The following is a 15,865-nucleotide window of genomic DNA, read 5'->3' on the forward strand; positions in this document are numbered from 1 at the left end:
AATCGATTTATATAAAAAAATTATGGCGATTTCATTTAAAAAAAAAGATGATCTTGAAATTTCCAAGACTTCACCTATCGAATTTTTTTTGCGATATTCTAATGACCCCTTCAATCTCGTTCAACATCTGTGTTCAATTTTTTTAATTCAAAATCATTTAGAAGATATATTGAATTATAGATTAAAATGGGTCACCCTGTATATATATATATATAATCTTGAGAAAAAAATAATTTCTGAAGGATAATAACGCAGTCTTTTGTTTATATTTATATCTAAAATTCGTGTGCTGATTATTTTTAAAAAATCCAGAGGCGATCCATTCGTGTGCTGGTTATTTAAAAAATCCAGAGGCGATCAATTCGTGTGCTGATTATTTTTAAAAAATCCAGAGGCGATCAATTCATGTGCTGGTTATTTTACAAAATCCAGAGGCGATCAATTCGTATGCTGCTTATTTTAAAAAATCCAGAGGCGATCCATTCGTATTCTGGTCATTTAAAAAATCCAGAGGCGATCCATTTGTGTGCTGATTATATTTTATATCAGAAGCAGTTTGCATGTGTGCTTTGTTTACTATAAAATATAGTGACATTTATTTTCAAAACATTATTTATTGTAGTATATAATAGTTAATTTCTTTATTGCATAAAAATTTATAAACAAAAGACTGCAGTTATTTTTCAGATAATTGACTTTTTTCAAGACTATAAAATATATAATTAAATTAAATCTTATTTTCTTGTAGCAATATTTTATAAAATATTAATCCATTTATTTTTCTTTACAGGTGGCAGTTATTGAAGCACAGCAGTACGCAACAGTCAAATGACTCCAGGAGCATTAGCATTACTATGGGTACTAGTAACGAATCCATCGATTATCAGAAATCGGTGGAATTAAATCCCGATTCGATGGATTCGATAACTTGTATCCAAACAATGCAATGCCTGGAGTCAACTCCAAATACAGGTACGTGTTATACAAGTGTTGATAAATGTGAAGATAACAATTCTTTTGTTATCGATAATGGCCCCCTGGATCCAAATCGTATCCAGGAATGCATGTTTGAAGGCCGTCGCATTGTCGACATTTCTTATATGAGGAATGAGATCCACAAAGTATTTGATAATCATATGAAAGGAATAGAGTGCCAATTTAAAGATTGGAAACTCGTAAAGTGTTGTAGCCGTGGATTATTGACACAGTTGTGCTTCAAGTGTCAAATGTGCAACACTAAAGCCAACATATGGTCAGAACCCATAGAAGATCCTACAAAGTTGGATGGCAATAAAGCTGCTGTACTTACAACTGTAACAGTTAGAATTGATTACGCCCAACTGGAAGAGTTCTGTGCGGGTTTAAATATCCCCTGCATGACTGAAAAGAGGTATATAGAAAATCGAGAAAATATAGTCGATGATTTTCAAAAAACCGCCATAGAAAGTATGAAAATGACGGGCGAGCTCGAAAAGCAACTCGCTCTCGAGAGGAATGAAATTATAAATGGCATTCCATATATTACCGTTGTAGCGGATGGTAGTTGGATGAAGAGGTCGTACGGTAACGCCTACGATTCACTTTCCGGTGTTGGTGCCATAATTGGTTACCGCACAAAAAAAGTCCTCTTTATTGGTATCCGCAACAAATTTTGTACGGTATGACAGGGCGGAGAAAATGGTCTGGAGCCAAATATAATCATAAATGTTATAAAAATTTTGATCGCAACGCTAGTTCTACAAAAATGGAAAGCGACGCCATAGTAGAAGGTTTTAAAAGCAGCCTTGAAATGCATGGACTGATATATAAAACAGTTATTGCTGATGGCGATAGCAATGTATATCAGTCTATAAAAAATAATGCACCGTATCGCGAACAAATGATAAAAAAAATAGAATGCACTAATCATTTGCTTCGCAATTTATGCAAAAAGCTGAAAACTGTTGCAGAGACAGTTCAGCCAAAACAGAAAAGAAAACGTGGCTTTGTAGAGCTACGAAATGTTGTAAAAAACAACATTTTAAAAATACGAAAAGAAGTGCTAGAGACAGCTGCTCTACGGCAAAAAGAAAATTTACCTCAGCATAGCAAAGCTATGGAATTACAAAAAGATATTTTGAACATCCCATATTTTTGGTGAGCATAAAAGATGCAAAGAACGCGGCCGTATATGCAAAGAAAACTGTGAGAAAAATTATGTGCCATATTTGAAATTGCACGGTTTATATCAAAAAATTGAGAGTGTTATCATGTACTTGAGTGCTTCTTCCGACAGTTTGTTATTAAATTTAACAAATAATCCTGCAGAAGCGTTTAATTCGATAATCTGCAAAGAAATAGGTGGAAAGCGCATAAATTTCGGCCTACGAGGTTCTTACAATGCTAGAATTGCGGGAGCTGTTGCGCAACATAATAGTCAAGAAGTTCTTTCGCAAGTATATAAAAACATGGACAAGGATATTCCTCAGATTATCGAGAATTTGGAAAACCGACGAAAAAAAAGGTTTTGAGAACTAAAGAATCTCGAGAAATGCATGGCAGGCCTAAAAAATTCAAAAGAGAGATCGGAACAGATCTTTATTATGGCCCACAATCACAAAAGCCTGATCTTCCATTAGATGCATATAAACAACTTGAAATAAATCACTTAGAAAAGTTGGCGGAAAATGCAATAAACAGGCAAAAAATTGAACACGAGACAAGAGGCCAAAGTGAATGTGAGTTGTGGCATTCACTGAGAAGAGAAATGCTAACGGCATCCCATTTTGGAACCGTATGTCGCATGAGACCAACAACGTCTTGTGCAGCGACTGTGAAAAGCATTTTGTATCCTCCACACATTGACACTGCAACCACTAAAAATGGTCGCGATAAGGAGGAAGTTGCCAGGATAGAGTTGGCTGCAAAAATAAATAAAATAATTAAACCATGTGGATTGTTTATTGATAATGACAATCCATGCTTGGGTGCTTCTCCCGATGGACTTATTGATGAAGATAGTCTAGTGGAGATAAAATGTCCTCTATCAGCTGAGAATTTTACGGCTGATGAAGCAGTACAAAAATTGCCTTTACTAAAAGGTATATTTGACAAAAAAAATAATGATAAAATGAATCGAAATCATCGATTCTTTTATCAAATTCAAGGGCAGTTGAATATAACGCAGCGAAATTATTGCATATTTGCTATATGGACCCCCAAAAGCTTAAAAACTATAATAATCAATAGAGACAAAAACTTTTGGGAAAATCAAATGCTGCCTTTTCTAATACGTTTTTATCATGACTGTATGGTTCCAGAAATCTTGGATAGCCGTCATAATAGGCATATGCCGATTAGAAACCCAGAATATATAATAGATGCTCAAGAAAAAGCGTCTAAAAAGAAAATTAGCAAGCTGCAAACTATAGAAAAAAATGGTATAGAAAAAAAAGATATTGAACAAGAAAGCAAACAATTTAAAAATAACGTTTTGCTAACAGACGTGACAAATACTGCTGTTTTGATTGATACAGAGCAAGATTGCGTCTTAGTCAGTTATTCAAAGAATAAACGAAGACTGACTAAAGATGAAATAGCGAAACGTCGAAAAGTTTTGGATGATACAATTGCTCCTCTTTATTTGGTGGAAGCGAATGTTTTGCCTGCACAGAACAAACTCAACGATGAATCGTTAGATAGATTCTTACGCATCGTTAGAGAAACTTCTTGTTTCGAAACGCAAAGCGTTCAGTACATAGAATTCCCAGAACTGATTACAGCCAATTATACTGGCAAAAGCTTACAAATCATTGGAGGGAATTGTACTGATCACTGGCGATGCATTTTTTTCGACGGCACAAAACTTCGCGTGTATGACAGCATACCCAACTGTACATACGAAAAATTGGCAGCGAAGGAAAAAAATTATATTCACAAACGTTTTCCTAAAATAAACGTAAATGATATAATTTTTGAAAAAATGCAAACACAACCGAATAATTTGTGTTGTGGAATTTACGCTGCGGCCTTCGCCGCAGATATAGTTTTGGGAAAAAATCCTTGTGAGGAAACATATTCTCGTGACGTCGAGCGCATGAGCGTCATTTTCTTACCATTATAGAAAATGATAAATTGTCGCTTTTCCAAAGAAAATAAATTATTGTTATCGCATCATAAACAAATCAATTATAAGATTTTTCAACTCATAATTGATATTATGTACTGTGATAAATTTGAGAGATAAAATACAGTGCATTTGTTACTGCATGTATACAAAAAATAACATTTTTTTCTAAAGAAAAAGATGCATTTACATGTGCATAAATTAGAATCTCTACGGAGAGACGAAAACTAAATTTGTTGGTTGCGTCTCACGAGAATGGGCGGCGGACGGGGCTCATTCTATCCTTCTTTCTCTTTATAGAACCAGAGTGAGAGAGAGAGAGAGAGAGAGAGAGAGAGAGAGAGAGAGAGAGAGAGAGAGAGAGAGAGAGAGAGAGAGAGAGAGAGAGAGAGAGAGAGAGAGGGAGGGAGGGAGGGAGGGAGAGGGAGGGAGAGGGAGGGAGAGGGAGGGAGAGAGAGGGAGAGAGGGAGGAGGGAGGGAGGGAGGGAGGGAGGGAGGGAGAGAGAGAGAGAGAGAGAGAGAGAGAGAGAGAGAGAGAGAGAGAGAGAGAGAGAGAGAGAGAGAGAGAGAGAGAGAGAGAGAGAGAGAGAGAGAGAGAGAGAGAGAGAGAGAGAGGAAAAAATAAGTGCGAGCGTCGTTTCTTTACATGCGACGACGCAGCTATCGACAGACGCGTCTGTTAGGCACACAATAGAGAAATTATTAGGAATAAATACTAAATATTACAAATAGGAATTATTTTAAAATAATAAAATCGAAAAAACACTAATATACAAATACAAATTCGAGTATAAAAAGCTTACTAGCTTATTAGGTTTTACTACTCCTTTATACATTACCGAATTTGTATTTTTATTAGTCTTTTCGATTTTATTATTTAAAAATAATTCTTATTCCTAATAATATTTATATTCCTAATATTTTTTTTATTATTTTTGCTATTTATTGTGCACAAGGTACAATGATGTAGTTTTGTAAATGTAAATTTAATAATAAAAATTACTGTCGATAAGAGCGGAATTAGAATTGTCGGTAATTATCGACAATTTTAATTGCGCTAAGATGAGGGCGCTATTCCGTTGGAGTTCGGCTGTGACTTCAGCATTCCCTTAATAGTGACGCAATCCTGAGTTTTTCAAAGGAAACGGTCCCGTACATAGAGCCCTGACCATTAAAAAAAAAAGCATTTCCGAAGCCTTCTGCAATCCAAGAAATTTCAGAACCTCTTGAAGTAGTTCCGGAGTCTTTACCACAAGAGGTTACCGAGCCATCTATACCCGAAGTAGTTTCGGAATTTTCTATTTCAAAACCAAACAAAAGAGGTAAAAAAGAAAAACTTCCGTTACTGTTATTCGCCCTGTTAGTCCCGTCCAACCCAGGAGATTTTCGGAGCGCTTAAGACTTCAAGCGCTAAAGAAAAGTACGGAGCAAGATGTAATCACTCTATCGTCGAGCACTCGTGTTTCCAAAAAAAGCATTTATTCTCTACGAAGCAGCACGATCAAGAGAACTGCCGAAGAGGCAATAACCATATCTACGGAGAGTTGCAAATCCAAACAAAGAAAAAAGATTCAAAAATCTAAGAACGTAATCTCTATATCGTCGGACATTCGCACACGATCCAAGAAGATCAAAACTGACACGATAACCGAAAAATACATTACCGCCAAAAGTAAAGTTACTTTAATACATAACAAGGTATAATATACAGGAGGTATCATAAGTCACAACCCATTCTTGAAGAATGAATAGGTAAAGTCAAAATAAGTCGAAACTAAAGAACGAAACTAAAGAATAACGAAATTAGAATAACAAAATTATATTTGAGCCTTCTTTGGAAAGAATTATAATCAAAATAATACGCTTCAAATATCCATTTTGAAATTGTGATCACGACTAGGGAGACATTACAGATGCTTCAAAGCATTGTATCATGATAAAGATATTTTTATAATATAATGGATAATATTTAGATGAATTATTTTCTATAGTCATACATATGTATAAATATTTAATTTCAAAATGTTTATAATATATATAATATATATATAATAATGCATATATATTTATTACATATATATGATGTATATAATAATAAAATAAATTCCCTGAAATATATATAAAAAATATATATATTATTTATATCTCTAAATAAATATATGAATAATTATTTAATTAACTTAAACTTAAACGTTACATATTGTTTCACCCTTGCCGATCGAAGGATGATCTGGCAGCGGGATTCACGTTTAATGCCCGGTAGCGCGAGAGAGAAGGAAGATAGAGAGAGACCATTAGAAAGAGAGAAAGGTAGAGAGATAGATAGAAAGTAGGAGATAGAGTATAGGCTCTCTTGTTAACACACGTTTATTTCACGCGATAGTCACTGTTAAAATTAACAACAGTCTCTACAACTAATTAACAAATTCACACGCGAGCGCGCAAACAAAAGTTAGCCTGGCTAGCGCAAGGCTCAGAAATCGCGAGATCGAAGCTTCTCGAAATCGGTCGGGGAATTTCGCTATACACAGAGGTAGTCTCTCGTTAATCGTAAAGGCGACTGAATTCGGCATTTCGCGGAATCCTTCGCTTAGGCTCGGCGCGCCCGGGCCCTCCGGCCCCCGCGCTCCCAGCTACTCGATCCACCTGGGCGCGGGGGGAGGGACCGGGAGCGCGTGATCCAAGCAGGACTATTAACAAAATATTATAGTCGCGCGGCCGTTTTCAGCCGAATTCGGAACACATATGTAAAATTATACATATAATGTAATAATTTCAAAATGTTTATATACATACATATACATATATACTTTTACTCATTTTGTTATAATTGATCAATGAAACGCTTTAATTTCTAGCATTTCTAGCGTCTCGCAGATCACAATTTTTGTTACAAACAACAACAAAGTATTTAAATATCTTTTGTAATTCTACCTTTTCTGTTTATTTATTAGTTATAATTAATATTATAACTAATTTATTGTAATCTCAACAATTACAAACTTTTATTTTAAATGAAAATAATAATCCACAGCAATTTTTCGATTATTTGATTATAAGTCTTTAAAGAAGGCTCAAACGTAAATTTTTGTCAATCTTTATTTTCGACTTATTTTTATTTTATTAATTCATTCTTCAAAGATAGAGCGTGACTTGTGATACACTCTGCATGTATAATCTTCTCTGCATATATGTATATATCATTAATTAATATATACGAAAAGCATGCACAGTACCGGCCAAAATTATATCACCTTTATGTTTTTTTAATATAACTTTTGTTAAAATGCGTCAAAATTTTATAGTAGACACCTGGTGGCAAGTGTACCTTGTATCTATAGTGTAATGAGATTTAACAAAATACATCATGATTTTCGAATTTTTTATTAATTTTTCCAAAATCGCATCTTTGTGCGTTTTTTTTGTTTTTCGTGCTGCAGCAATTGTTTTTACAGTCTGAATCTAGTAATAGTTAAATTTATTGTCTTACAATATAAATTATGGATTCGTTGTTCATTTTCAAAGCATTTATACTTGTTATAATAATTTAAAGTTTATTATTAAATTTAACATATTTTAAAGATTTTAAATAAAATTAATTTTTCATAAATTATTGTTCATTATTTGATGAAAAATTATTTGTTCAATAAGCTATACCTACCATCAAAACATATTACAATTTGATAAAGATCCATGCACTTTAAAACAAATTATGTTTAAAAAATCGAAAGGTGATATAATTTTGGTCGGTGTATAAGTACCCAATAATTTTGCTCTGTACACATTTATTGTTTTACTAAACTTAATGTTGTCCAATTGTTGAGTCTGTTAAATATGACAATTATTACACGTTGTATGTCACATTACATACATAACATGTTTTATACATGTATAACAATGCGTTCAGTTAGTCTCAGCGTTATGCGAATATCAAGCCATGTAATGCTTATGGTTTTCTGTTACAGCGTACCGCAGTCAAAGGCTTATTGTTAGTCTGAATTTTAATTTGTATTTTATTTTGTTCATGTTAAGTTTTTGTATAACTTTACAAAAACAGCGCTAAGTAATTTTTGCACATAAAATTTTTTTACTTTTATATTTTTACTTCAATTCTTTAGTTTTTATTTTTATAACTTAAAATTTTTTAATTTTCTAAATTTAATCTTTTGTGCCTTGTATTTTTTTCTCGTGTTATTAATAAAAATAAGATAATTTATAAATATATAATTTTGGAGAAAACAATATTTTTGATGGCGATTAATTTTTGTGAAAAACAATTTTGGCTGGTTTTCATTTACTTAGCGCGATATTTTGATTTTACTACTTTTTGACGCTAATATTTTAAACTTTTTTCTCATATTATTAATAAAAACAAAATATAATTTTTGAGAGTATATTTTTGATGGTGATTAATTTTTGTAAAGGATTATTTTGGCTATAAATATAATTTTTGAGAAGATAATATTTTTGATGACAACTAATTTTTGCAAAGAACTATTTTGGCTGACGAAAGATATACTTAGCGCTTTTTTTTACATGTGTGATGTCTTTTTTACGGATTTCACATATTTTTGCAAAGTGTATTAATAAGAATATATTAATAACACATCAAAAGTAAGCTATTTAAGAATTTCAAAAAATATTAATAATGTTAATTTATAATAAAATTAATAATATCTTTGCAAATGAAAACCTGAGAACAGACAATGGAAACCGAGCACAGAAACGAGCCAAGAAAATAAAATGCACAAATAAAATATTTTTATCATATGTCATTGTCGGAGGCGCGATCTTGTATTTTATCGCACGCAAAGGAATGCTGAATCCGCCCAGCGCTGAGCGAGGAGCTTGTGTGACGTGAATCCGCCGATTCACTGAAGGACTTGCAAGAGCACACAAAATAGAATATTGATTCGGTGTGTTCGATAAACAACCCTTTAGTGTTTTATACCAAGTTTAAAGAAGTCACAATAAGTAGCACTAAAGTTCTAACGTCAGAGAAAATAATTTACAATGTTTGAGACTGCCGTTCACTCGACATATAACGCACTCTCATTATAGTATTCATGCACAACGTTCGTTGCACTTTCCGAACTAACGGTGATAGCGAGGTTGCCCGCTGGGGTTTTATACAAGTAATAGATGGTGATTGTCAGGCGCGAGAGCTGCAGTCAGATCCGATTGCCAATTGAGATAATCGCAATAAGCTGCCGCGGATCTTAACTTGCAAAATGAGATGAACGCGTCGTGAACGCCTAAATCGAGTGCTTGGCAGGCGGTAGCAGGCGCTAGACTGACTGGAATATACGACCGACAGTACGAATTTTATAGAGGCACAATAAACTAAAATGATCTGATTGGCTCGTCGAAATCACGAGATTTCGGAAAAAGCAGATTACAGCATGTAAGGCCGTCGTTGAACGCGAGCAAGATTAACAAAAAATGTAAATAGAGCGGCGCGCAGTGATCGCGTGGTGTTCAGTATGGAAGTGGCGGCTCGAAAAAGTGCGACGTCAAGTGGTCAGTGAAATGTGAGAAGAAGCGGTAATCAGTGATAGACGGTAACAGACAGTATATTGATTTGTACAAGAATAATTACAAGAGTCAGTGCGCGGAGTGCAACGCGACGGAAACCGAGCGGCAACCGAAAGATTAGCAACGAATCCGCGTAAAGTCCAACAGTACAGAGAATATCTAGATCCGCGAGCGCGAAAGGCTTCTAGACTAGTGGTTCGAAATCGGCGGTAACGGGCCGACGGCTTTATCCTTCCGACCTTCGAGAGAGTTCTCTAACATGAGAACAAACAAATATTGGTCTTGCGACAAAGAATATCGGGCCCTCTCGAAAGTCGGAGGACAAAGCCGTTTGTTTTGCTCGCGTGGCGGCTGCCCGTGAGCGGTCGAGAGAACGCGGCTCTCCGAAGCCTGTCGTGGCGCGCGCAATCTGCTCTAGAAGCGAAGCGAGAGAGCGAGGGAGTGAGAGCAGGCGAGCGCGTTTGCTCTCTCTCACACTCATCCCGCAACATGTGGCGAACGTGAAATTCTTAAATTCCTTAAATTTATTAAATAGAATAGAATCTCGAACATACTGCCTGCCTTGAAATGTAGGTTTCAAAATAATCTTCTAAACACTAGCACTAGTACAAAAGAAAATTAACGGCCGCCTGCCATAACGTAATGATTTGGTAACGGAAATTGAATGAGATTGAACTAACTAAATTAAAACTAGCTTAAATTGAACGCAAACTTAAATCTAAGAGATAAGAACAAAAATTGCGTATACATGAATACATTATTCGGCGGTCGCTTTACTTTGTACAAGTAAGAGACACAATTTCCCGATCGGACGCTTATACTTAGAGGTGGCGGTCTTCACGGTGACGACTCGAGTAAGACCATCGGCGCCGGGGTGAAGCTGCGTGACACGTCCGAGCTCCCACTTGCAGGGAGGTATATTCGCGTTTCGTAGTAAAACGAGTTGTCCGACTTTGATTGAAGGTTGAAGCTTTCGCCATTTACTTCGCTGTTGCAATGTATTCACATAATCATTGGTCCACAGTTTCCAGAAACGCTCGATTAGGTGGCGAATGAGTTGCCAACGAGACAATCGATTTTCCTCTAAATGAAGTAGAGATGGTTCAGGAGGGGTGGTGAGAGCTGAGCCAATCAAAAATTGCCCCGGAGTCAGACTTTCATAGTCATCAAACGAATCTGATAATGGAGCAATCGAACGCGAATCCAGGCATGCCTCAACTTTACACAGAAGAGTGATGAACTCTTCAAAGGAAAGTGTATTTTCACCTAAAACGCGACGCAGGTGATGTTTCACACTGCGAACTCCAGCCTCCCACATTCCTCCGAAATGCGGCGCAGACGGTGGAATAAATTGCCACGATACATTATCACAGGCGATTTTATTTAAAAAGTCTGAATCGCGGATTGCAGCTCGATAGGCGAGAGTTAACTCTTTCTCAGCGCCAACGGAAGTGGTTCCGTTATCAGAATACATTATTTGCGGAAGACCTCGACGTGAACAAAACCGTAGATAAGCATTGAGAAATGATTGAGTAGAATAATCTCCAACGAGCTCTAAATGAATAGCTCGTGTAGCCAAACAAATGAATAAAGCAATGTAGGCCTTTCGTGATGTGATTCCTCGGCCTGCAGATTATGCTCGGACCTTAACAGGCCCGGCATAATCAAGGCCGCAGTGAGAAAAACTCCGAGGGAGAGGAGAAACTCGCATTGATGGGAGATCTCCCATTAATTGCACTGGGATTGCAGCTCGCTCTCGAACACAAACTACAATTGTGTACACGACTTTGACGAAGCTCCGCGTTCGAATAATCCAAAACTCTTGGCGGAGTATATTAAGGGTGAGTTGGGGTCCTCCGTGTAAGCCTCGAATATGTGCTTGTAAAACTATGAGTTGTACTAATGAATGCGATGTCAAAAGGATCGGGTGTCGCACACGATATGGCATAGGAGCGTGACGTAAGCGGCCCCCCACACGCAAGATGCCATCATGGTCTAAAAAAGGCCTAAGAGCGATAAGTGAACTTTTTGAGGATACATTTTGGTTATTCGTTAACATGCGGATTTCGTCGGAGAAGAGTTCGAACTAGATTCTTTTAATCCAAAATGTCTTTACAGTGCAGCATTGGAATGAAGACAGAGCTTTCGTTTGCGATGCAATAGAGTTCGAATCAAATTGGAGACGTCAACAGGAGTGAATAAATTTGAAAAGATATGCTGTAATGCGAATCAGTTTTGGCCATGATCGAGATACTTCTCGATGCCAAATCCCATTGAACTAATGGCGCCGAGATCTGCAAAGAGACAACTTTCTCTTCCGGATGAGAGTCGATAGATCGAGAAGCGGGTTCTTGAGGCCAGTTTTCTCTTGAAGATTGGAGCCCTTGCCACCAAAGGGCGTGATTGAGAATTTCGTCTCCGAACAATCCTCGGGACGCGCAGTCCGCGGGGTTGTCTTCAGTAGGCACATAACGCCATTCGGCGTCTGGCAACCTCGTCTGAATCTCGTTAACTCGATTGACAACAAAGGTTTTCCACCGAGATAAATGAGAACGCAACCAAGTCAGCACGATTGTAGAGTCAGTCCAACAGATGCATGGAACGGTTTTAATCGCGAGTGAATTTCGAACAAAATTTACAAGACGGACAAGAAGGAATGCCGCGGACAATTCGAGACGAGGAATGGTCAGCGAAGCAATCGGAGCTACCTTGGATTTGCCAACAAGCAATGAGACAACGACGTTGCCAGAAGCAGAAATGACCTTTAAATACTGACGCGGCATACGCGAGCGTTAATGGATCGGCAAAGCCGTGAAGCTCGATATGCAACCTATCTTTTTGAAGCCCGATCCATCGCGCAATCTGTAGATCATTCAAATGAGAGAGTTTAGAGTAGATGACGCTCCATTTATTTAGAAGAGGCTCGGGAATGACGTCGTCCCATGAAACTTGAAGGCGCCAAAGTTGTTGCATATAGACTTTCGCCGAAACGGTGACGGGGGTAACTCACCCTAATGGATCGTACAATTTCGCGATTGTTGATAGGATCGAACGTTTGCTTCGCGGAATAGAATCAACTAGGGATTCCTTAAACTGGAATATATCGCGCGCGGGATTCCAAACGATTCCGAGAACATTCACCCTGTCGTCGGTTGAAATTTGTTTGTCACATGCAAGGCCATGATTCGACGGATCGATATCTGCCAGGAAAATCGGTGAGTTGCTAGCCCATTTGCGTACTTCGAATTTTCCACACCGTAAAAGCGCGACGAGTTGATCTCGAGATTCTCGCAAAACGGTTACATTATCTCCGCCGAATAGTACGTCGTCAACGTAAGTTTGATCGCATAGAATCGGAATAGCGAGTGGAAATCGATGCCCGTCGTCATTGATTAAACATCTGAGAACGCGAAGCGCGAGGAACGGGGCGCATTTCATACCGTACGTAACGGTGAGTAGTTGATAATCGATGGGCTCGTCGGATTCACCCTTCCAAAGAATGCGTTAATAATTAATATCTTGCTGATCGACCAATATCTGCCTATTCATTTTTGCTATATCGGCAGTATAGACAAATTTGAAATGACGCCATTGCAATAGAATCGCGGGCAAATCCGTTCGCAGTTTCGGACCGGCAAACAAATGGTCGTTTAACGACGAACCGTTCGATGTAAGGCTCGACGCATTGAATACGACGCGTAAGTGCGTCGTGGCACTATCCTCACGAATCACCGGATGGTGCGGAATATAAACGCGTTGACTCAGCGAATCAGATGTTGGCGCGGGACTCATGTGATCGAGCAACTCATATTCGCGCATAAATTCGCAATATTCATTTTGCAGCTTCGGTTGCACGCGAAATCGACGTAATAATGAATTGTATAATCGTTCGGCTGAGAATCGCGACCGGCCGATATCAAGAGAAGGATCCTGTTTAAAAGGTAGTCTTACGATATATCTGCCATCGGTTTGACGTGAATGCGTAGCACTGAAATGTGCCTCGCACTGCTCTTCCGACGGCGTGAGAGAGCGAGAATGAGGGAATTCCTCGATCTCCTAAAATCTATGAATTTCTTCTGCGAGGGAGTTCAAGGGCGTGCAATGATACACAGTGAGATTGGCAGAATGTCGCTCGGCTGGTGAGGCATCGGAGGATGAGTGAGACAGACTGTCATTAAACGCGAGGGCCTGATATTATCCATCCGAGGACGGAATTCTGCGCTACGGGCTGTCCGATTTTTCCTTTTCTAACGCCATCTAAAATTAAATTGCTGTAAAGATCAGCCCCGATAATGAGATGAATTGGATCGCAACTGGTCGGATCGGCATCCGCCCACTTTAAATCAGAGAGATGCGTAAGACACGAAAGATTTGAAACGCATTTCGGAGCGTATGACGTTAAAGAATTGAGAATGAGCGCGGTCGTTGAAAGCGAAGGGATGTCGGAGGCGCGAGGAGAAATGATAATTGTTGCGGCATGCCGAACCGTGCCGACGTGAATACCACCGACGGCTGAAATTGAAATCGGCATTCGAATTTGTTTTGCATGAAGCAATTGAGCTAGATTTTCCGACATGAAAGTGGGCCGGCGTTCGAGTCCGAATCGAAGTGCAACATTGTGTGGTGTTTTTTATCGTACGACCGACAAGTGTACTTGCTCGGACATTCCTGAGCAAAATGGCGACTATTCAGACAATTAAAACATTGCTTGCGTGTGGCAGCGTCTAATTTTTGTAATGTAAGGTGAACTAGCATGTCATTCCAAAGATTTTCCGGAGTTCGATCTAAATTTTGCAATGACACGATGGAAATGTTAATCTTATCGCATAAGATCTGTAATTCGGAGGCAGCTTCGCGATTCACCGTCGACAGGCCAATCAACGTAGAAAGATGAGACGCGAGGAGTCGTCGTTTATTTTCAAACCGCGCCGCCAACGCTTTCCATGCAACCTGAAAGTTAGCGGCTGTAATCGCAATGTTCCTGATACTTTCAAGTGCTCGACCTTTTAGCGATGATGCGAGAAAATGCATACGCGCGAAATCATTAAGGTCTTTGTTTTTAATAATGAGCGCGGTGAATCGATCGCGAAATGTTTCCCATTCCGAATAGCTTCCGTCGAAAGGCGGCAAACGAATAGGCGGAAGGTGTGAGAGTGAGAGAGATATATAATCTCTAAGAGATATATAAAATATTTTATAATATACAGGGTGTTTCTTAAACATATGTCAAAAATTCAATGGATGATTCTTTGGGTCATTTTATGGGAAATATGCCTCTGATGATTTTTTGAAAACTATTTTATTTCGAAAATACAGGGCGATAAAAATTTACAAGAAATACAATATTTTCACAACAATAATATCATTATAATATTTTCAACATATTTTAGCATCACAGGTAACAATAAAGAAGTTCTTTGAATACTGCATTAATAACTTTTACAAGAATTAATTATTTTTTATAAATATTTATCGCCCTGTATTTTCAAAACAAAGCGGTTTTTGAAAAATCATCAGAGGTATAAATTTTCATAAAATAATCCAAGGAATCACACCTTGAATTTTTAGCATATGTTTAAGAAACGCTCTGTATGTATATATTTTCTTTTATCGTCCATATCTTATATTAGACTTTTAATGTTCTTGAAATACTGTATAATATATTATTAGACTAAATTAAATAATCTAAAGAGTTTATCATTATTATTAGAATAATAATGATAAACTCTTTAGAGTTTATTAAATTATTTTATGATTTAGACGGTTTATTTTGTTTATCTTATGTTTATTAAATTATTTTATGATTATTATTTTGTTTACGTGATAAACATTACTTTTATTATTATTTATAATGTTTGATATATTGTTACGTCCGCATGCCGGCTTCGCAATAACTCGCGCCGCGAAATAAAGACACGTATTAATTATAAAAGAACACAGCAACTTTAATGGTAAAACAAGAATACAGAACAACGAGAAAATGCAAAATAATAACAGTCATCAGCGAAGCGTCTGAACGGTTCGACAGCTGTCAACCAAATCTGTCTCGCGTTGTTAAACAAAATCGTGCCGGTTGTAAATAAACAACCCTCATGACAACGATCTCCCAGAAACGTCAACCGCGACTCGGTTCAGCTAGGACGAACATCAAGGCTTTAGCGGCCAAAACGTAACAATATATGATATGTTGTTTTAAGCATAACATATTATGATATGTTGTTTTAA

General features: G+C 37.5%; 1 protein-coding gene and 1 pseudogene across 1 annotated transcript; one reads left to right on the forward strand and one right to left on the reverse strand.

Annotated features, from left to right (window-relative positions):
* The first annotated feature begins 1,100 nt into the window (after positions 1–1,100).
* On the forward strand, positions 1,101–4,137 carry LOC145937650 (uncharacterized; annotated as a pseudogene).
* A 6,260-nt stretch (positions 4,138–10,397) lies between these two features.
* LOC145937868 (uncharacterized) lies at positions 10,398–10,958 on the reverse strand. Its single transcript, XM_083041230.1, has one exon. It carries the CDS (start codon positions 10,956–10,958, stop codon positions 10,398–10,400), a length of 561 nt encoding a protein of 186 aa, XP_082897356.1.
* Positions 10,959–15,865: the final 4,907 nt, after the last annotated feature.

This window comes from Prenolepis imparis, unplaced genomic scaffold (genome assembly GCF_030444845.1).
Source record: "Prenolepis imparis isolate NDT839.2.m4 unplaced genomic scaffold, iyPreImpa1.0 SCAF_6, whole genome shotgun sequence".
Lineage (NCBI taxonomy): Eukaryota > Metazoa > Arthropoda > Insecta > Hymenoptera > Formicidae > Prenolepis > Prenolepis imparis.

Bases quoted from the DNA above. Each gene is read 5' to 3' on its own strand.
- LOC145937868 (XM_083041230.1), bottom strand. From the start codon at position 10,958: ATGTGGGAGGCTGGAGTTCGCAGTGTGAAACATCACCTGCGTCGCGTT.